General features: G+C 41.1%; 1 protein-coding gene across 3 annotated transcripts in view; it reads left to right on the plus strand.

Moving 5' to 3' along the window:
* SPTBN5 (spectrin beta, non-erythrocytic 5) overlaps positions 1 to 23,092 on the plus strand; it is a 147,606-nt gene that overhangs the window by 19,348 nt on the left and 105,166 nt on the right. For all 3 annotated transcript variants that reach the window (XM_077322780.1, XM_077322781.1, XM_077322782.1), the window contains 14 exons: positions 1,106 to 1,306; positions 4,900 to 5,106; positions 6,062 to 6,262; positions 6,761 to 6,913; positions 7,244 to 7,374; positions 7,931 to 8,182; positions 9,322 to 9,609; positions 9,750 to 9,993; positions 11,314 to 11,453; positions 13,637 to 13,736; positions 15,471 to 15,641; positions 17,388 to 17,552; positions 18,645 to 18,871; positions 21,229 to 21,415. In XM_077322780.1, the coding sequence (XP_077178895.1) occupies positions 1,106 to 1,306; positions 4,900 to 5,106; positions 6,062 to 6,262; positions 6,761 to 6,913; positions 7,244 to 7,374; positions 7,931 to 8,182; positions 9,322 to 9,609; positions 9,750 to 9,993; positions 11,314 to 11,453; positions 13,637 to 13,736; positions 15,471 to 15,641; positions 17,388 to 17,552; positions 18,645 to 18,871; positions 21,229 to 21,415 (2,667 nt within the window). The remainder of the gene's footprint in view (positions 1 to 1,105; positions 1,307 to 4,899; positions 5,107 to 6,061; positions 6,263 to 6,760; positions 6,914 to 7,243; positions 7,375 to 7,930; positions 8,183 to 9,321; positions 9,610 to 9,749; positions 9,994 to 11,313; positions 11,454 to 13,636; positions 13,737 to 15,470; positions 15,642 to 17,387; positions 17,553 to 18,644; positions 18,872 to 21,228; positions 21,416 to 23,092) is intronic.

Here is a 23,092-nt window from a genome sequence, read left to right on the forward strand (position 1 = left end):
TTGAACAGCAGCTAATGGCTGTGAGTGTATTTCCCTGATTCAGTTCTGGAATTTTGCTCTGTATCGTGTTTCATTTCCTAATTCTGGTTTCTTTAAGATCATTTCACAATCTAGTTCCTGAATTGCAGCATGCACAGCTTGCTGTAACTTTGAGTGCTTTCAATTAATTTGTATATTGTCCTTTCTTTTTTACTACTGTCCATGAGGGCTCAGTAAAGCTCTACACAAAAAGAAATCTCAATGTGATTGTACATATTATTTCCACAAGACATTTAATGTGTGGTGTTTAAGTGTTCTAAGAATCTAAGGCACAATTCTGGCAGATATTCTGGCAAAACTTCCACAACCACCAAACTCTCGGGAATGTTATTAGAAATTTCTACCCTGTCCAGTTTTACGTTAAAACAGGGTTCCCCAACCATTTTGAACCCGCAGGTACATCTGACACAGTGTGGTGGACACAGTGACAAGATGGCTGCTACAAATGGCTGCTTCAGGAGGCTCAACCAGCCCCAAAACGATTGCCCCAACTTAATTTTAGTTACACAATATAGATCCTTGTGTTGTGTGGCGGTTGCTTCCAAAGCAACACTTGTTTTTAAAAAATCTGCACAGCCAATCACATCTTCAATAGAAGCCTTGCTAGGCAAGAGCTAGAAACACAGAAAAGGTGTTCGTGGTGCTATGGTACCTTTAGGGACCACATTGGGGACCTGGTGTTAAGGGATTAGCATAATGTTTCACTGTTTTGTTTTTACAGCAATTTTTACCTGTTAATGCAATTTCATTATTAATTATAATGCCATAATATAATTATCATGTTAATTATGTGATTGTTTTTCATTAGCAATAATTGCAATATGAGAATCTATATGGCTGAATAACAACAGTATTCAGTTATATTTGGTTACATGTTGATGGACCATCAAATGCCAGTAATGGATTTAATTAGAGAAACCCTACATGACTGGTGCTAATGGGAGCCGAAGATGTTCTTCCTGTCCATTACTTATTAAATAAAAATGATTAACAAGGTAAATAACAAAAACAACAAAGTTCACACTAACATTGCTAGCTGGACTTCATGGCAGCATCTGTCTGGCAGGCTCTACAAGCTGAGTGTGAGGCCCACAAAATGGCTTTTTCCAAGACAGTCTTTAAGAGTTGGGAGCTGAGGCAGAAAAATCCTTCAAGCCAGAAAGACATTGACAAGCAGACTGAGAATATTCAGAAGCTATGGCAACAGCTACATGATAAAGTGGCCAGTCATAAAATCTGTTTGGAGGCAGCTTCTCTCATCAAACAGGTATGTTGGTCTACAGTTCTTGTATTTGATAACTGGCTGTATTTAGACGATCTCCAACCTTATGATGGTCTAAGGATATTTGCTGCCCTCAGTGAGCAAATTTCTGCCATTTCTTTTCATAGAATCACAGAGTTGGAAGGTACCTCATGGGTCATCTAGTTCAGTGGTCCCCAACCCCCGGTCCGGGGACCGGTAGCGGTCCGTAGATCAGCTGGTACCGGGCCGCGGTTCCTCCTCATCCTCCTCCCCAACTGCTGCCTCAGGGGCTGCCCTGCCACTCTGCCGCCGGCTCACCTTTGGTGCTCTCCAGTGGCCACCACTGCTGGGGCTCCCCCTTGGCATGGCACTGTGCAGCTGCTGCGGGCAGCGGGAAGTCAGGGGCGCCGGCAGGAAAGCAAGTGTAGCAGGGGCTCAGGTGGCAGCGGCGACGTCCCTCAGCAAAAGACTACCCCCTCCCCAGGCCTCAGTAAAATTGTCAAGTGTTGACCGGTCCCCGGTGATAAAAAGGTTGGGAACCACTGATCTAGTTCAACCCCCTGCACTATGCAGGACACTCGCATCCCAATCGCTCATCTACTGTAACCTTTTGCCTTCACAGAATCAGCCTCTCTGTCAGATGGCTATCTAAGCTCAGTTTAAAAATTTCCAAAGATGGAGAACCCACCACTTCCCGAGGAAGCCTGTTTCACTGAGAAACCACTGTAACTGTCAGGAACTTCTTCCGAATGTTTAGATGGAATTTCATTTGAATTAATTTCATCCCATTCATTCTGGTCTGTCCCTCTGGAGCAAGAGAGAATAATTCTGCTCTATCCTCCATATGGCACCGTTTTAAATAATTGAAGATGGTTATCAGATCCCCTCTCAGATGTCTCCACTCTAGGCTAAACAGACCAAGCTCCCCCAAGCTTTACTCATATGTGTCGGTCTCCAAACCCCTCACCATCTTTGTTGCCTTCCTCTGGACACGTTCTAGTTTGTCAACATCCCTCTTCAATTGGGGTGACCAAAATTGAACACAGTACTCCAAGTGAGGCCGAACCAGAGCAGAGTAAAACGGTACCATCACCTCCCATGATCTGGACATGATACTCCGTTTGATACAGCTCCAAATCCCATTTGCCTTTTTAGCCACTGAGTCACACTGCTGACTCATGTTCAAGACAAGTCTCCCTCATCTTATATTGGTGTATTTGGTTTTTCCTACCTTTTCTTTCTCCTGTTTGTCTGTGTCCCGGTGGGGGGAAACAGTAGAGATCAAAAGGTTCTTGATCAATTTGATGTTCCCTTTGCAACTCACTCAAATAGGGCACTCACTCAAGTTACTGCTCTTAGGTTCACAGAGCAGAGTTAAAGAGATAAGAGCCAACTTGGTGTAGTGGTTAAAAGTGGTAGCTTCTAATCTGGCAAGCTCCTCCACATTCAGCCAGTTGCGTGACCTTGGGCTTGTCAGAGTAATGATATTTCTGTTCTCACAGAGCAGACTTGCCAGAGTTCTCTCAGCTCCTTCTACCTCACAGGATGTCTGTTGTGGAAGGAGGGAGGGAAGGTGATTGTAAGCCACTTGGAGACTCCTTCAGGTAGTGGGGTGTAGGTATAAAAACCAACTTTTCTTCTTCCAAAAGGAAACAAATTTAAAATCCAGCAAATAAGTAAGATTTTTTTTAAAGAAAAGAAAATACATAGAGACAAGACAAAATGTGGAAAATCTACACAAGTTTCTATAAATTTCCAAATATCTAAAAGTAAGTCCATGTACAACTGTTGTCTATATGCCATGTGTTTGAGTGTTGAAAAAGTTCTAAGATCCCCAATATATTGATTTACTAAAAGTGGACTTTTTTTCTTTCCCGTGTTGTAATATGAATCTTTTAGCTGTCGTAAGGGCATGTAGGGCCCATTTCCATTGACCATTGGTTAGCCTGTAAGAGATGGGCAGGTCTTTTAAAAGCGAATCCTCAAAAATCAATGAACATTCTAATACAAAACTGAGATAATAGGTATACACTTGAAGACTGTGTCCCATTGCTTTGGCAAAATAGGACCATCTAAATCCTTATTCCATTTGTTTCTAAATATATAAGCCATGTTGGATGAGGCCACTGACCCATCTAGTCCAGCACTAGATGAGATGGCATTAGTCACAGCAATCACATTAAATTAATATTGTAGCTGACTGATATATTTTTGGAAGCGGTGACAGAATGGTTCGAGCAGAGTCGCCTGAAACTCAACCCCTCCAAGATGGAGGTCCTGTGGCTGGGACATAGGGGGCGGGACCAGGAAGCGCGTTTACCCACCCTGGGAGGGACGCAACTTACCATCGCGTCCCAGGCCAGGAATTTGGGTGTGATCATTGATGCCTCCCTGACCTTGGAGATGCAGGTCAAAAAAGTAGCGGGCCAGGCATTTTTCCACCTGCGCCAGGCCCGACTACTAGCGCCCTACCTGTCCCCCGAACACTTAGCCACAGTGATCCATGTAACGGCCACCTCCAGAATAGATTTCTGTAACTCGCTCTACGCGGGCCTTCCCTTGTCCTTGATCCGGAAACTTCAGCTAGTGCAAAACGCAGCTGCTAGGGTCCTCACTGATACACCTTGGAGGGCCCATATTCAGCCAGTGCTGAGGCAGCTGCACTGGTTGCCAATTGCTGCCCGGATCTGGTTCAAGGTTTTGGTTCTAACCTTCAAGGCTATACGCGAGTTGGGACCCACATACCTGAGGGACCGCCTATCGCCGTATGCCCCCCGCAAGGCCTTGCATTCTGCGGGTGAAAATGTGTTGGTCATTCCCAGCCCTAGGGAAGCACGCCTGGCCTCGACCAGGGCCAGGGCCTTTTCGGTCCTGGCCCCCACCTGGTGGAATGAGCTCCCGGGAGAGCTACGGGCCCTGTGGGACCTTCCATCATTCCGGAGGGCCTGCAAAACAAAGCTCTTCTGCCAGGTTTATGGTTGAGGCCAAGGCTGACACCTATGCCCCCCCCCCCGGGATTTGGGACTAGGAACCATCAGGATCCCCTCTCCACCCGCTAGTAGTGGGAGTGGGGGAAGTTGATTAGCCGATCTTGCCATGTTAGTTAGTTAGTAATGTTAAAGTTATAATTATTGTTTTAATGGATTTTTAATGTGGTTTAAAATGTTGTAACCCGCCACAAGCCGCAAGGGAGTGGTGGGGAATAAATCGAATAATAATAATAATAATAATAATAATATATCTTAGATGTATAAGATGCATTTTGAATACTTTAAAAATGGGTTACAGATCCAGAAGTGCAATGCTGAGAGAAAACAGGAAGATTATACATGACTAACATGAATTCTCATTTATTTTATCAAACCCAAGTTTTTATAATTCTCTGAACCATTCATGCACAGCTAGAAATAACAGGCATCAATTCACAAACCTTTGGACATGACAAGTATCTGACAAATCTATATGGGAAGAACCCTGGAGGTACCAAGGCAAAACAAGTGCAAACAAGAGCATATTCTTACCAGCTCTTTCCATTTTTCAGAGCTTGTTATTCTAAGAGATCAACAATGGTCAATAAATTCCATGGGAAAACCCTAACACTTTTGTTTCTCCATCAGTACTTTGCCAATATTGATGAGGCAGACTGTTGGCTGCAGGAACGTCAAATCCTCCTAGCCAGCAAGGATTATGGGAAGGATATATCCAGTGCAGAAGCTCTGTTGCATCGCCATTGTCATTTGGAGAAAGAGATTGCTGTTTATTCTTCAGAAATAAGCTCGTTGGAACAGCAGGCACATTCTGTGGCACATCAGGCTGCATCAGTGGTATGTTGCTCCCACATGATATATTCCGTCTCTTTTTGCTTTTAGTGACACATCAGTCTATCCCAAATATAGTGGTTATATTGCCAAATAAAATCTGATTCAAATCTTACATGCAAATGTTTTAGAGAATAAATGGGGTAGATGCTGTGACAATGGTTGGGACCCCATGTCCTTGTTCTTCCAGCATCCTAAAAATCCTCTTTGAGATTTCAGGGACTTTTGTGACCAAAAGGTACTATAGTATGAGAAGCTGTGGTGAAGAGACAACTAGGGCTGCCAACATCCACGTGCAGCCTTGAGTTCTCATAGAATTACAACTGATGTTGTGGTCACAGTTCCCCTGGAGAAAATAGCTGCTTTGGAGAGTGGACAGTATAGCATCATGTCCCTACTTAGCACTCTCGACCACCCAAGCACCACCCTACCTTCAAAACTCCAAGAATTTCCCTACCCAGAGTTGGTAATGCTAGATCCAACACAATATTTTGTTCCTGCTTTAACAAATATAGGATACATCTCTAAATTGAGCTTTTGTGGAATGGTGGGGTATGCCTTATCGGGGGAGATATAAACGTTCTTGTTCAGGTCATCTGTAGGTTATGGTTGAAGTTAGGCAATATCAACAACATAGATATCAGAAAACAGACCACATGGCCCTGAACATGCATGATGTGCAGTGGGGAATTTCCACTTCCTGGAACCATGGGGTGAAAGGGGAGAGTTGGCATAAGACCCAAACCTCTGAATGTAAGCTCATTTTAAAAAGAATATTTTTAAAATAGATTTTTTCAAGGCAACATTCAGGCAGATTTTAAGAATGATTTGTGTAAGTAGTGCCATGCATAGCGTATTATCAAAAATCCTTCACTACCTCTCTATATGTAAATACATGTTCATTTTGTAAGTAACACAGGCCTTGACAAAAATGATATTTGTTGACATGTTCTGTTGATAGATGGTGTCAATGCCGCCAACAAATGAAGAGTCCCATGGTAGCACATGCAAAGCACCTGCAAATCAATATGTGCTGTGGACTTCAGCCAAAGCTACATTTATTGTTCCGCCTGGTTCTGACCCTCATTTTGTCACAGAAAACATCTGGAGGAGCAAGAACAAGATTGACACCTTGTATGAAAACCTGCAGATAATGGCTGAGGTATCATGTTTTTCATATAATAGCTTGTGAGGGAGCTTTTCTTTACCAAGGCACAAAATAAGCGTGTACAAAGCAATATTAGCCTTTTTGTTAGGCTCGTCAAAGTATGATAAATTGACATGATTTTTGCATTTTGTTTTGTATTTCAGATGTCATTTTTGAATGTTAAATATGAATAGGCAATTCTATGGAGCTTGAAACAGCATTCAAACTTTTGGCTGTTCTTCAGACCTTTTGTATTACTGAACTGAGTACTTAACAAGTGTTAACTACTCCTTTGTAACAACTCGTATTTGGAAACAGTGCTTTAAGCAAATATGTATATGGAGGAAAAAGCATATCAGAAACAATAAGCTCCATTCCTACCATTTTACTTTAGCCATTAAAAGCTTCTCCAAATGGGAAAAGGCTGACTTTCCCAAAAATGCTCAGTACAATAGTGGATTATCCCCACAAAAATACAGATTGCTTTTTAAATTCCGATTTTCCTCCCCACAGCACAGAAGAAAAGCACTGGAGGAGGCAATCCAATTCTACCAGTTCTACTGTTTCTGTGAAGAATTTAAGTCTTGGATAAGTAGCAAAGAATTTTTTTTCCAAACCAAGCAGCCAATAGAAAATAACGTGGAAGCTATGCAGCAGAAATACCAGGTAGTGCTTCACTCTAGAATTTCTACTGAGAGCATGTTTATCTACTACTACTATATTTCTGTCTACTATATTTTTACTCAAATATTCTTCCCAGGAGTCCAGGGAGGCATATATGATTTTTCATTTTATACTCAAAGCAACTCTGTCCAATGGTACCTTTAAAACAACTGAAGCTTATAATGTCACAATGAACTAAATGAAAAATAAAGAAGAAAGCAAAATCAGCATAGAAGAACATTGATTATGCTAAAATGGAAACGTATAGCCCATTCTTTTAGGTACAGTAATTTTTGGTGCACAGGTTATTCTTTGACTGTATCCTTTTTTCAGAGTTTTCTAAAGGAACTGGCTGCTGGAAAGAACTACTTGGATGAGATCCATTGCTCAGCAGAGATGCTTTCTAAGAGTAGTCCTGGAAAAAAGGAGGAGATCCAAGCCCTCCTAAATGAGACAAGACTGAGGTAGATGGTAGTTTATACCAAATACATTGTTGATGCCAAAATATCTAAAAACATATTTGTATTTTGTACAAATACCTGGTCAGAAAATCAACCTTTTGTCCAGGCCAATGAAGCTAAGTAGGATTGATCATTCCAAAAACATAGAAGAAATAGACTTGCATATCCAAGAGTTTGAAATACATGCTTAATTGTTCATGCAGTTCATTCATCACATTTGACAATTTGACGAGTGTGCTAAAAATATTTTTATTTAACAGGGAGTGGAGGATTCTAATTGTAATTATACAATGTAATGTGATCTACTCAGTTGATCTACTCTGTTGATCTACAAAGTGATCTACTCTGTTGTGTAAATAATGCACAACACTTTTTAGATGGTTACTCATATTTCCCTGTATCGGACAAGTTAAATACAAAAATAAGAACATAATATTATGTTATTTGTTTTAGGCCCGGAATGTTAACATGAAAACTAAGTGTTGCTCTGCTTGGATGGGCAGGGTATCTTTCTTTCATTACTGACTGACCATATCTGGCCTTACTTCTGGACTTTTAGGTGGGAGCACCTGGAAACATTAAGGGAAAAGAAGGGCTCCGAGCTGATTGACTTAGCTGATGTGAAGACTTTCCTTAAGGACTGCCAGGACACTCAACTGTTAATACAAGATGGACTGACTCAGCTCGAGGATTTAGGACATGGGAACACACCTGCTGCTCTGGGGGCAGAGAGATGCAGACTCAATGCCCTTGAGAGAGAGAGCCTAGTCCAGGAGAGAAAAATTGAATACCTGAAGAGTGTGGCCAAATCGTAAGAAATCACCCCTTTGTTACACTGGAGTCTGTTCTGTTTCTGGTTTAATGATATGTAGGTTGATGAGGCTGGCAGTAAAAAATGGTTTTGCATTCTTTTTCCAAAAGGAACTCACAACTACCTGCCTACCCACAGTGACCCCAATTTCATGCCTTTGACCCATTATGCACGGGGGGAATAACGCACATTCGGGGTGGAATGGCGGCGACTAAAATCACTGATAACGCACTGTGCTGGCTGCAACCGGCCGCAGCTTCGGTGCATGCCACTGAAAAAGCCGCGTTAGCGAAACACAGAAGAAAGCGCAGCTTCCGGGTGACCGGGGCGCAACCAGAAGCAGCGCCGGGATCGCCGCATGCATAATCGGTTACTCTGGGTATTGCCACCGTTGCGCCCCGTCCCGTGCATAACCGGTGTGCTTCGCGTCTTCCCCCTCCGCGTTTTCCATGTGACCCGAAATCGCCATTTCGGCGGCCGTGCATAATGGGCCCAAGTGATCCCCCACCCACCAAAAATCTCCAGAATCCAGCCTAGCCTGGAGGAAATTCACCTAACATCCCACCATAGTGATCAGCAAATCCCTGGGTATGCAAGGAAGTGCCACAAGAGACAAACACTGGCACATACCTTCCTGTTCACCCAATCTGCAATATCCATTCTCATTGATCATATTTAGGACATATTTATACAGACAACATATATCCCTGTGTGTCACAGGAGTTGCATGGAATCATGGGATGTTCATGGTCATGTGCTCTGCATAAATGAGTGGTAATAGTGCTAACACTCAGCCCTATATGCTGCTATACTACTTTTCTTTAAATGCCCAAAGTGCTTCACTGCATCACACACATGATCTCAACTATTCTTACTGTAATCATTTATAGTAGACCAGTATTTTTATACCCATAAGGTGAAATAACGGCTTGGCCAAAGCAACCCAGTTTGTTTAGTGGAGATAAGATTTAAATTGGTCAAAAGCTCATCCTCTCAATCACTACCATAAATGAACTAAGCCCTCATGTGGATGTGTCACATGGAATACCAAATTTCAATAATTGTTTAGAACTGTGGAATATAATGGATTAACAACAAGGTGAGGCATTAATTTGGGGAATAATGGCTTTATCACTTAGGATCAAGGATACCAACCCTGCAGAGAGCAAGGACATAAAGAAACAGGTAGAAGACATGGAGGTACTGTTGTCAACATTGAAGTCAAACACAGATGAAAAGAAGGCAGATTTGCAAGCAATACAGGACCAACACACCTTTCTGCAAGACAGTCGTAGACTCCTTTTTTGGGCAGATGACATGAAGGAGAAGCTAACTAGTGAGGAGACAGGTGTAGATGTGGTTTCTGCAGAACAGCTACTAAAAGAGCACCAAGATTTGCTGAAGGAACTACACAGCCAGACCAAAAGGTAAAGTATGAGGAAAACCATAATTTAGTGAACTAGAATGTCACTAAAAGCATTTGCAAACATCCTTGATGTTTGTCCTTGATGGAGGAATGCCTTTATTCTTTCATGAAAGTGTCTTGTTTTCATGGGACTTTTGGCAGGTTTGTGGCATTGGAAGAGTTGGGTCTAAAGATAATCGACGTCTCACCCAGTGTCAGGGCTATGGATGTTCGTGAGACCATGCATACAGTTGATCAGAAAAGGACTGAGCTGGATGAATTTTGGGCAAAGAGACAAAAGATTCTACAAGAGAGTGTAGAACTACTAAAATTCAATAGAGAAGTTAACCGTATCAACGCAGCTCTTGCCACCCATGAGGTCTTTCTTCAAAGTGATAACCTAGGGGTAAGTACAAATTTGCATTTTCAAATTTACATTGGAAGTGATAAGATTTGTAATCTTCTGTCTGAATATCTGGATTTGTCTCCTTGTCAAGACCTTGTTCACTTGTTACCTGTTTATCTGTTCTCATGGTCCTGCGATGGAATGTTCTCTTGATCTGTTTTTTCCATGCTTCATTTGTATGGTGTTTTTCACAGCTTGGAAGCCTAGGACCACTCTATCATAATATCTCCTGGGAGCATTTTATTGAGAGCCAGTTTGGTGTAGTGGTTAGGAGTGCGGACTTCTAAACATAGAATCATAGAATCATAGAGTTGGAAGGGGGCCATACAGGCCATCTAGTCCAACCCCCTGCTCTACGCAGGATCAGCCCTAAGCATCCTAAAGCATCCAAGAAAAGTGTGTATCCAACCTTTGCTTGAAGACTGCCAGTGAGGGGGAGCTCACCACCTCCTTTCTAGTTTCACCCAAGCCAAACTATGATCTGGATGTCATATAACAGACAGTGGCTGATAAAACTGATGGAAAGAATGAATAAGTGGGACCTACTAAAGTTAAATAGAAGAGCTCTAGCAGGGCCTGGATATATTCTGGGAGCTCATTCTACCCAGTAGGGGCCAGGACACAAAATGTCATGGCCCTGCTTGAGGCCAAACATATGTCTTTGGGGGGCCATCCATCCATCAGGAGTTAAATAAGGCTACATATTGATGGCACCTGAACCAGCTGGGCAAGAGAGCATATAAAGTTGTTAAACAAAGTTGGGGAGAGAATCACATCTTGTGGCACCCCACAGCAGATGTAGTATTGGTGTGATTGTATTTCCCCAACCCTTTGTCCACAACTCTGGGGGAAGGTGATCAGCCACTGCAAGGTTGTACCTTGTATTGCAGTCTTGGCAAGGTGGTAAGGCAAAAACTCATGATAAACTATGTCAAATGCTGCCATGAGGTCCAATAACATGAGCAGCACTGACCCACATTGGTTGTCCATCAAGGTGATGAGCACCATTTCCATTTGAATGGGTCCAAGACTAAAGTTCCATTTAGTATGCTAGTACTTGGTCCATTGTGGCCCTTTTAACCACCTTCCCCAGAAACACTAAGTCCGATACGAGGTGGCTAATTCTGCTGATACATTAGAAATTCCTATTGCTTAATCATAAATACTAGCTCAGCTGCTTACATATCCAAAAGTCTTAAGCACTGAAGTATAATGGAGATATTTGCTTGTACCACAAAGAATAATACCACATACCACCATAGTAGAAAAGCAATATATTTGTGATGTGGGATGTCATAAAGCTTTCTTCCATCTCTGCAGGACCATGTGAATTCTGTTCGGAGTCTGCTGAAGCAACATGGTGATTTTGAACAAGTACTGCTGATGTTAAAACACCGGGTAGATGCAGTTAATGAGCATGGAGAACAGCTGGTGGAAAGGAATCATTTTGCTTCTGACATGTATATGTTCAATATTTCTTAGGTCTAAGATACTGTCATAAATAACAATACGTTGCACATTCATGCCTCTTTTTATTCTGTTTTTGTGTAATCTATATGTGTACTCTCAACTTACTCTTGGGAAGCAGTCCTGGAGTCTGTTTAGGTGTAGTTCTTTCACATGTCTGATCTCCCTCTGCATTTTCACTGTTGTAGAGTCAGGTTATTTTCTTCCGCACACACGTTCAGTAATGATGATTTTCAAAGGAGGGTATTATCATCATCGGTGAAGTCATTGGCAGTGTCACAGCACCTTCCCCTTTTAAAAAAGGGAGTAAAATATCAATATATTTCCAGTGTATTGTAAGAATAGGCTTAGCAGTTTCTCTGAATTGCCAACTTTCAATCAATTTATGTCTGCAATGTAAGATGCTTCTGCTGTTAAACACTCAGAACCCTGTTCTAATGGATTAGACTTGTAAAATTTTTACAAGCAATAAGAACACAAGCATTCTGTATTTAATTTTGCATGTGTATCTGGTCCATATAGTATTCATTTATACTGTTTTGCATGCCAATAAAGATGCTGTTGTTGTTGTTAAAGGAAAGGACACAGAGAATTTTTATGAAAGATAATAATTCATAGAACCTGCTAAGCCTATTATTACAATTATAGGTGTATGCATTCAGTTTACATGAACCAAAAAACCCCCTGAAAAAATACCTTACTGTGATTATCTGATCTGTTTTGGCTACCAGTATAACTGATATGAATAAAAGCTGGATTTTTCTGACTTTTATTTGAGCATATTCAGTTATACTGTTCACCAACTGGCTGTTTCGTTCCCACCTTTCCAAACAAAGGGAAGCAAAATGAGCCACTGAAATGGCTGCTGGCCATTTAAACATAGCAGCTTGACAGATCTGACCATCAGTTCCATTTTGCTTCCTTACCCCTTCTGTTTTGCTTCTACCGCCCTCCCCTGCCCCCGCTGCTTCGCTTCTCTCCATTTAGGACGGGAAGTGAAATGGATCCCTGAAGTGGCTGCTGGTCATTTAAACCTAGCAGTTTGATGAGTCTTCCGATTAGCTAAGAGGTTTAACTGGCCAGCAACTATCTCTATACTCTGTTTTGCTTCCAAAGGGAGGGAAGCAAATCAGACTGCTGCAAGGCAGGGCACTTTCCAAGCCACGTAACTTCCTGGCATGGAGAGAACTCTGACTCCACAACAATTAAAGAGATTTGGGTGGAATTGAAAAAATTGGCTTTCCTTATTTCCAAATGATATATTATTTCCAAATAATAATATTAGTCCCTTTATTTGTTAACTGATTGATGAGGAATAGTCATATAATGATCAAAGTCAACCACAAAGTTTGGTCATCCTTAGTTCCTCTTACCCACATCAAGACTAGCTAAGTATTTTCAAGTCTGTAGAGCTATCGATTTGTGGAAACCTTCAGCTGGCATAAGCTCCATCCCCTTATATGCAGATAGTGAAGACTTCAATTAATCTCAGTTTGTCATGACATCTATATTGGATGAAATAACTAACAGTAATTTGTTTACTTGCATACAGACTAGGATTCCTGAGTCGGATTTCATCTTGGTTTGGAATCCTTGTTTGCATAGTGGGCAGCACAACTAAGTATGGTTTGTTCTTAAACAAGATCCTAGCTGCACACAAAATAAAGCAAAAAGTACATGACCCTGAGGATTTCCAAGATTGTTCCCATTCAGACAACGCATAGTTTGTTTGAATTTAGCCTATGTACTGTTTATCCCCATGTATTTCAGTTGTATTCCTTCATCGTGTGATATTGCTTGATCTATATAAAAATAGCCCTGTAACTACTAGGAGATCAAAAAGAATATGTAGGGAAATAATTTGTTAAATTAAAAGTAATGATATGCAGTGTTCTTTAACAGGTTCCCTAATATGCCAAACCAATCTTTTAAAAAGATGATGTATTTTCCTTCCATGTGCTGAGTAAAAGATTAAATTAAGCCATGTATTTAGCTAGTATCAATTACTGTCATTCTATGTACATGGTTGAAATATTAAGATGTATAGTGGGGTTTAGTGGAAACAAAACATATTTTGAGAACTTATTGGTTGTGTGAAATTTACTACCTGCTGCCCTCTCCCCATCCAACACAATGTGTTTTGGAGAAAATGAATCTTCTGAAATTTGTTTTCCAGCCTTGAAGAAAAAATGTGTGCTTTACGTGAGAGGTGGAAATGGCTGACTAATAATAATGAACAGAGAAAGAAGATACTGCTGGATTCTCTTCTTCTACAGGTCTGTCACCACATCTATTAAAAAGTTTATTCCTCTGAGTTGAATGTATTCTCAAGTTAAATATTTCCATCTTCTTCAAGTATGGTCCAATTCAGTGAAACACATTTCAGCTCTGCCTTTGTGTATATATTAGATGCCCTGCTTTTAAGATAGTACCTCAAACCCATCAAAACAGGATGGAACACACAATATTACCCAAGATTTTGCAGATACCCTCACAACTCACCAATGGCAAATGTCCCTCTGTCAAAGTTCTCCATTCATTGCAGAGAAGGTAGGATAAGGAAAAGTCAGCCCCCCTTCTACAAAGGCCACACTACCTTGCTCCAACCCCATAATATTCAGAGTAGGTGTGGAACGGACATGGTCTTATTTCTATAGAATTTTTGCAAATGCAGTACAAGTCTGCTGCTTGCTAATTTTCTGCTGAAGCATCATCTCTCCTAATTCTTATAGGTTAACTAGGGGCCAAGCCCATTGCATTCAGGAATACAATGGGTGCAAGACTGGGGGGTGGGTGGAAGAACTTTGTGGATAGTCTCCCCCTTCCCCCAGAACCTGGAAAGGCTGCAGGCAGCTGTGAGGGAACTCACTGGCAGGGGCAGCTCTCATGCAGCAGGGATCTGCAGCCTCCGAGCCTCAGGGGGAATTGGAAGGAGGAGAGGCTGGTCAGGGATGGGGGATGGAAGGTGGGGGTGGGGGATGGAAGGCGGGCTGTTGGACAGAGAAACAAGCTGGTTGGAGAAGGAGGCACTCAGGGGCAGGATAGCCACCCTGAGTAGGTGTTAAGTGTTAAGTGGCACTTAAGGCATGAGACATGCTCCTCTTCTGAAGCCTTACTATAAATATTAAGTGGAACAGATGGTGGGTCTGTGTATTCAGACTATGCTACTCTGCTCATACATCTGCTCTGCTTCAGAATGCAGTGGGAGGAACACGTACTTCAATGCTCTCTCATATCAGAAGCTCTAACTTAAACTCTGTCCCTTGACTGAGGTGGCTTATTTTGGTTCACTGGGAGGGATATAGCTATTGCCACTGATTACCAGTGAAGGGAGATTTGGTGCCTTTGACAGAGAGCATCAGTAGGAAGTAATTGAGATGCTGGAGCTACACACAACTACTGAGCAGAATCTGGTGCTAGCAAATGACGTCATTGCTTGCATACATATTGGATACTACTTTCCATTCAGCAGCTTTTTGCCTTCATGGTGCTGTGGGAGTTTGTCCTAGTGCCTCTGCCATCACTTCCTTACACCTTCCTGTAAATGTGTCAGATTTCCTCATGTCAGTGGCACCTATCTTAGGTAGCTACAGTCCTACATGAGGTGCATTTACTCCATGACATATTCATTTTCTATGTAAGAGTTTTTGATGGGGGGAAAACCATCCAGTCATGTTGATTCCCATATGCACTAAAGTTCTGCCAGAAGATTCCCCTAGGAAGTTGATTTTGTTGTTTTTAAGGAAATTGTTACAGTCCTTAAACTTTCTGGACTGGAATTGTGGCATTTTTAAAAGACAAAATTAAAGTTAAATGTTAGTATCACAAGATAATTTAACACAGAAAAGTATAACAAAAATGTGCTCTATGTCATTCGAATTTCTTGTAGGATTAACCCAAGATTCTTGACACAGAAAATAGTTATTCTTACAGTGCAAAATAGCAGGGATTTTCCTAACCTACTATAAAAGTCAGTGTCTATTTAAAAACTCAAATATATGCAATTACAGGAATTTAATTATGATACTGAAGAACTTTTGTTATGGATGGAGGAGAAGTACAAGATAGCATCAGATGAATCCTACCGTGACCTAACAAATATCCTACGCAAGCTGAAAAAGCATGAGGCTGTCGAACAGGAAATGAAAGCCAACCAGAAGCACTTCATGGAACTTATAGTGGTAAATCCTTTACTAAGCCTGTTTTAACCAGAATCAGAATACAGGATGATCTTGATAGGCTCAAGAAGTGGGTTAAACTAAATAAAATGAAGTTCAATAGGGACAAATGTAAAGTTCTGCATTTAGGTAGGAAAAACCAAATGCACCAATATAGGATGGAGGAGACTTGTCTTGGCAGTAGGGTGTGTGAAAAGGATCTAGGAGTCTTAGTAGACAACACATTGAACATGAGTCAGCAATGTGACTCAGTGGCTAAAAGGCAAATGGGATTTTGGGCTGTATCAAATGGAGTATCATGTCCAGATCATGGAGGTGATGGTACCGCTTTACTCTGCTCCAGTTTGGCCTCACTTGGAGTACTGTGTTCAGTTTTGGGCACCCCAGTTGAAGAGGGATGTAGACAAACTGGAGCGTGTCCAGAGGAGGGCAACAAAGATGATGAGGGGTTTGGAGACCAAGATGTATGAAGAAAGCTTGGGGGAGCTTGGTCTGTTTAGCCTAGAGAGGAGACGATTGAGGCAGGTTTTGATAACCATCTTCAAGTTTTTAAAAGGCTGACATATAGAGGATGGAGCAGAGTTGTTCTCTCTTGCCCCAGAGGGATGGACCAGAACCAAAGGGATGAAATTAATTCAAAAGAATTTCTGTCTCAACATCCGGAAGAAGTTCCTGACAGTTAGAGCAGTTTCTCAGTGGAACAGGCTTCCTCGGGAGGTGGTGGGTTCTCCATCTTTGGAAATTTTTAAACAGAGGCTAGATAGCCATCTGATGGAGAGGCTGATTCTGTGAAAGTTCAAGGGGGTCGCAGGTTACAGTGGATGAGCGATAGGGTTGTGAGTGTCCTACATAGTGCATGGGGTTGGACTAGATGGCCCTTGAGGTCCCTTCCAAGTCTGTTATTCTATAATTCTATGATTCTTTGATTCATTCTAGTTTGATTTGAAACTCCCTTGCCAGGTACCTGATGCCAATAGAAAACAAGCACTCCAACATCTATACCTACAGTACACAATGCTGAATCAGAAAATCTGCAAAGCATTTTTGATCTGAGATTTCACGTGGTGGTGGCTTGTTTGTTTACAAATTTCTAAAGCTAAAACGGAGAATGACTGAGCAATTTCTGCTGAAGCTTCAGGCTACGCTTTCAGAATAAAGAAAGGATCTTGAGATAATGTGTTATTTTATATACTTAGGGGTTGGCAATATGCTTCAGCCTATATGTGTGTGTCAGTAGAAGAGCAGGAATTCTGCAGATAATGGACAAACTAGTAGCATAGCCATTTCAGGTATTTAGTACATTTCACATTGGACCTAGGTTGTGCTCATGCTGGAATAAACAATCTTTAAGGTGCTGGTGGACTTTGACTTTATTTTGTTACACTACACTAACATGGTTATCCTTTTGGAACATGTATGTGCATGCTTGGGTATATACAATGCAGACGAGAGCTGGTGGCTGGCAGGCCAAAATATGACTTTCTCTCAAAACCTTGCAAATGATCTGATAGGATGCAGAATGAAGTTATAAGGAAGGAAGGAAAAAATAGCACTTTGACCTTCAAAGTAGCTTGACTATAGCAGTCTGAGAGTCTCACAGTACCAGTGGCTGTCTGACTAACCGATTTGTGATCATTCATTTGTTTGGCATATTCAGGGTGTTTGTTTTGGACAGCTTGACATGAAATACACACAGAAAAATAAACATCAGGAGATGTTTTTAAAATCAAGTGCACTATTTTCCTCCAGGCTGGAAACCAATTGGTTCAGAATGACCACTATGCAGCAGATTCCATTCAGGACAAAATGACAGAGCTCAAGAAGAAATGGGGAAAGTTGCATAGGAAGATGGTGGAGCGAGGAGACAAACTGAGGCAGGCTGAACAGCAAGAACAACTTACGGAACTTCTCAAGGTCAGGATGGTTCCAGTGGGAAAGCTAGAATTTAAAGATATCTTCTTCTCTCCATCATTCTTAAATGGCACTTACAAAGCTTTGACATTTTGAAGTACTCTCTTTAGGCTCTAAAACTCAAGGCAAAAATGAAAAGGGACCTTTGTATTGCCAATGAGAAACATGATAAAATTAGTGCACAACACAAGGAAATATTTTTATCACTGAGAATATATATTAATATAAAAGTAATGAATATTAGTTTTACTAACATTGGTATGGACCACTCATGGACCACTAAAGGACCACTCATGGCAATAGCATTTTTGAAGGGATACAAAATAACTTGCACATTGTTGTTCATGAATTCAAGTTTATGGAGATGTCTGTTTTAATTTTATGATTTTTAACAGAAAAAAAGATAATGCTATCCAGCAGTTTTCATAAAGATGTGCTTGAGTAATTTTATGGAGTCAGATCAAAAAGGGGGAGTTCTGTGAAATAACATCCAGTATTCTTGTTCCAATAATCCAATGTTATTTCATTAGCCTACTTTTTAAACAGGAATCTCAAAGCAACTAGCAAGCATCAATTAAAAATCTAAACATGAAAAAACATTTAACGTACACAAAAATCAGTCCTTTAATGTATGACAGAATCAACAAGGTTATCTCCAAACATTTTACCAAATAGCATATTTTAGAGACAGATAGACACACTTCCTTTGAAAGGAAATTCCAGTTATTTTATAGAGTAGATGTGTAATTTTATTTGTATGCATTTCTTCTACGAAGAAGAATACTAAGCAAGACATATCCTGAAATTTTCAGAGAAGAATATATGGTCATATACAGGATACTAGTTCATAAAGAGACTTTCTGCTAAAATGTGCCATTGTGGCATGCTTTGCATGAAATTATGATGGCACAGGGCCTTAGAACCAGATCTTGATATATACTAAGACATTTAGCACAAGGCAGACTGGCTTAATAGTTTTGCTTGGAACTGTCAAAGATTTCACAAAATAGCAAGGATCACAAAACACTACTGCTGAAACTTTACGCTAATAGAAAAAAACAGGAAAATAATGTAGTTTTTACATGGCTTCTATAGGATACAGAAGAAAAGATAGAAAAGATGGAAAAAGTCCTTCAGAATGCAGGTGTGGGTTGTGACTTGCGTTCCAGTCGCAATCTGCTCAAGGAACACAGTCAACTGGAAAATGAAATGCAGGGATTGGCTGTGAAAATGAATTCCATTGTCCTTCATGCCAAAAAAATGGCTGTGGATCATTTTGACAGTGAAAGGATTCTGGATGAAACACAGAAGTATTTGGAAAGGTGAGTTGAGGTCTTTGTTTGGAATACAACTTTGTACTGCACAGGATCCTACTAGGAGTTATTTCTCACTCAGCTAAGCACAACCTGCTACCAAACTCTGAAGGCTACATTAATGAGGAAGAAATGGAGCATGGGAAAATTAAAACATGAAAGCCAATGATATACAGTATCTAGAGTGCTGGATTGGAAGTGGAAAGCTTAAGTTCAAATTGTGTGAAAATCACTATTTCTATCTAACTTTCATCATAAGATTGATATTGGATTAAAATGCTGCTCTGAACTTCTAAGAAGAAAATCAGGATATAAGCATAGAAAATATATAATTAAAAGCCTGCTTGCATCAAAAGCTACACTAAATAATAGAACAATTTCTTCATATGATATCCATGTGATATGCCTTCTGCATTATTTTCACACATCTTTCAAACCAGCAGTGGCCAGTTGTTTTAAGGTACACCATAGGACAAATCCAATGTAGTGATGGAAGAATACTTCCATCCCCACAATCACTTGCCCTTTTGTGAGTGCTCCTAGAATGACCTCTACCAAACAGGGAAACTTGCAAAATGCCTCAATCCCGTCTGCACCAGTGTCCTGAATGGCAGGGTAAACTCAGCACCAGTCAGTCCCAGTCCAAGGTCAGAAACAGAATCCAAAGTCAGGAGAGGCGGAATCAGAAGCATGGTCAGAACACACTCCGACATCAGGTCCAGCAGAAGTCAGGAGTGTAGTAAAAATCCCATTCCAAAGGTCAGATACCAGTTAGAACATACAGCTTCAAGCCCAAAGGGAAATCCAAAAGTAGAATGGTAGAGCAGGGGTAGTCAACCTGTGGTCCTCCAGATGTTCATGGACTACAATTCCCATGAGCCCCTGCCAGCATTTGGCAGGAGTTCATGGGAATTGTAGTCCATGGGCATCTGGAGGACCACAGGTTGACTACCCCTGTTGTAGAGTATAAGCCAGAGTCAGAGTTCAGGGAGTCAATCAACAATGCAGGCTGCATAGTCAGGAACTAGCAGGGCTCTCTAGCAGATGGCTCTCTATTGCCAACCTTGTCAGAATCCAGTTGTTTCTGCCATTATTTAGTGATGCTTATGTAGTTAGATACGTTGAATTTAGCCTTGTAAGAATTGGGGGCAGTCTGTCTCCTCCGCCTAGCTTATAGCCTCTCATGTCCCCTCCCTGCATTCCACCCCACCCCCTTTCACCTCTAACAATCTGCTGTGTTCCTCTCCCACCTCTCCCAAGTTGTCTGGCAATGACAATTTGCCATAGCTAGGACAAAACAGATTTTCCTCCTGTCTAGATGTGTCACAGATATCTTCTGCTTTTGTCATGTCTGGCATTTGTGCTTTAAATTTTAATGCTAATGTACAACGTTTACTTTTAAATGAATTTATTTATTTGTTTGTTTGTTTATTTATTATATTTATATACCGCCCTCCCCGAGGGCTCAGGGCGGTTTACAGAAAACAGGAAAAGATACAATTAACATATGGTAACAGGTAACAGTAACAGTAATAACAATATAACAATAATAACTTAACAAGATCATAACAATAACATTATAAATAGAAATCGAGAGCCTCAGCTCAACTCTTACTGGGACCTAGTGGGTAAAACTGATTAGTGTTGGTCGTAGGGGGGGAGCTTGGGGGCCAACTGGAAGCGGTGGTTTGGGTCGACCTCAACCAAATGCCTGGTGGAGGAGCTCCCTTTTGCAGGCCCTGTGGAACTGTTTAGGTTCTGTTTTATTGCTAATTTATGATTGAATTGTGAACTTATAGTTGTTGTTGTACACCACCCCGAGGTGACCTGGTTGAGAAGGGATGGTATATTAATTGAAATATTAATTAATTAATAAGGCTACCATCCATACTCTAAGAATGATGGAGGAAAACAGTTCTGATGTAACTTTCAACTAGAATCTTTAGGGACTTCTGCTCTCCTAAATATAGCTGCCTCTCCTTAGCTCATCAGGGATCACATTCTGTGCCTTACTTGCTGGTCAGTTTCTTTTATTTTTTAAAATTTCTACCCAAACACTCCTTATTCTTTTGTAAGCAAAGGTAGAAAAACTAGACAGTTGATTTAGTTCTACATTCACAACATTCTTGAAGTATAATTGAAATGCCTTTTTACATACTTTTTTCAAATGTTTGTCAAACTGGATATATAAAACAAGTCAAGCGCACATAAGTATCAGGAAGCTATTTTAATACAGGAAGTTATTTTAATAAGAAATGGATCATTAATCTTTTCAATCTGTCTCACCATTAACTTTGTAAAAAGAAGCTGCCAAGAAAGTTTAAGCTGCATTGACAAACAGCATTGTTTAAATATCTGATTTACAGGTATGATTCTCTCCAGGAGACTCTTGCTGAGAAAGGTCAACTGCTGCAGGCAAGAGTAGAACTTTACCAGTTTTATCATCACCACAATATGGAAATTAAATGGATTAATGAAAAAATGTCAGTTGCCAACTCCACAAACCAAGGAAAGTCCATGGATGCAGCTCTAAGTTTGCTACAGAAGAACAAGGTAACTCCTGTTGCAGGTGGCATAATGATTTATATTTAGGGATGGGCATGAACCAGCTCACATACTAAAGTTCATGTTGAATTTGGGGCAATTTGTGGTTATTGAACAGGAATTTGTGGCACATCAACCAGCATGAACTTTCTATGAACTTTCAAGCCATTTCTCAAGTTTTATGGTAGTTTGTGAATGGATACATTTGCAGACAGACTGTCTCTACTCTAACAAAATCTTTACCAGACTTCAAAACAATGGGGGGGGGGGGGGAGAGAGAGAATTCTCCAGCCTTGGAAATACTCTTGTCAATTTCAGTCTTATTTGTTTGTTTATGTTTGTATTTATTTCTCATCCCCTGTCTAGTGACCTGGGGTGAGTTACAACAAAGCAGAATATATTAAAATGCAATATGAAAGTAATTAAATTAATTAATTTAAACACTAAACTGTTAAAATCAATGCCTAATTTTCTCTCTTCTGCAGGGAAGGCTGACAAAAATTTGGTTTGTATTTCATTTGATGGATTTCAAGTTTCAAGAGTGGTTCCCCATCTTTGCCCACATTCCTTTGTATTCCCTTTCCTGTTTCTTGTACAAAGTTTGCGAAAACTTCCCCTTTTTGCTTGCATTTGTTGTGAGTCTTTGCTTTGAGAGCAGACTTTTAAAGTTTGCAATGCCAGTGACAGTAGGTTCTGCTGGCCATTCTGTACATTGTAAGAGGCTGGGCTTGCAAAATCTCCCCTGCCTGGATTTCTTGCATCACTGTGTTTAGAGATCTGTCCCTTTAAGCATACAGTGCAATAGTGGCACTGGGCATACTGTATATTGAACTGGTTGTACTGGACTTGAAAAAATTCCCTACTTCAGTTTGTACTGCAGGAACCCCTGATTTTACATTAGTCCTCTTTTACTTGTATTGCCAGTAGGACTGGATTCTGTTGGGTATTCTGTATACCAGTGGTCCCCAACCTTTTTATCACCAGGGACCGGTCAACGATAATTCTACTGAGGCTCCGTGGGGGGTAGTCTTTTGCCGAGTGACGTTGCTGAGCCTCTGCTCCACTTGCTTTCCTGCCAGTGCCCCTGACTTCCCACCACTGGGGGGCGCTGCTATCAGCAGCTGCGCAGTGCCACACCGAGGGGGAGCCCCAGCCATGGCAGCCGCTGGAGAGCACCAAATGTGAGCCGGTGGCAGAGTGGCAGGGCAGCCGCTGAGGCAGCAGCCAGGGAGGAGGACAAGGAGGAGCCGCAGCCCAGTACCGACTGATCCATGGACCGCTACTGTAAATTTTAACAGGTTGTGCTGAGCTTGCAAAAGAAAAAAAAACCTTGCTTGGATCATGATTTTGTGCTTGACTTCAGTCCTGTTGAGCTGGCATTGACACAATGGCACTCTGTTCTGTTGGGCAATAGTACATTGCATAGGTTCTGCTGAGCTTTTAACGCCCCTCCATCTCTTTCTTTCTTTCTTTCTTTCTTTCTTTCTTTCTTTCTTTCTTTCTTTCTTTCTTTCTTTCTTTCTTTCTTTCTTTCTTTCGTAGATCATCCCTTTCTGACAAGATTCACAGGGCAGTTAACAGCATGTAAAAGCCTATAGAAACATGGTTTTATAAACCATATACAGTTAAAATCTAATTTCTTAATTGAGTGTAGAGTCCAAGCACCCAGATTCTGGCAATGGGGGG

This window comes from Paroedura picta, chromosome 2 (assembly GCF_049243985.1).
Source record: "Paroedura picta isolate Pp20150507F chromosome 2, Ppicta_v3.0, whole genome shotgun sequence".
NCBI classification, from domain to species: Eukaryota; Metazoa; Chordata; class Lepidosauria; order Squamata; family Gekkonidae; genus Paroedura; species Paroedura picta.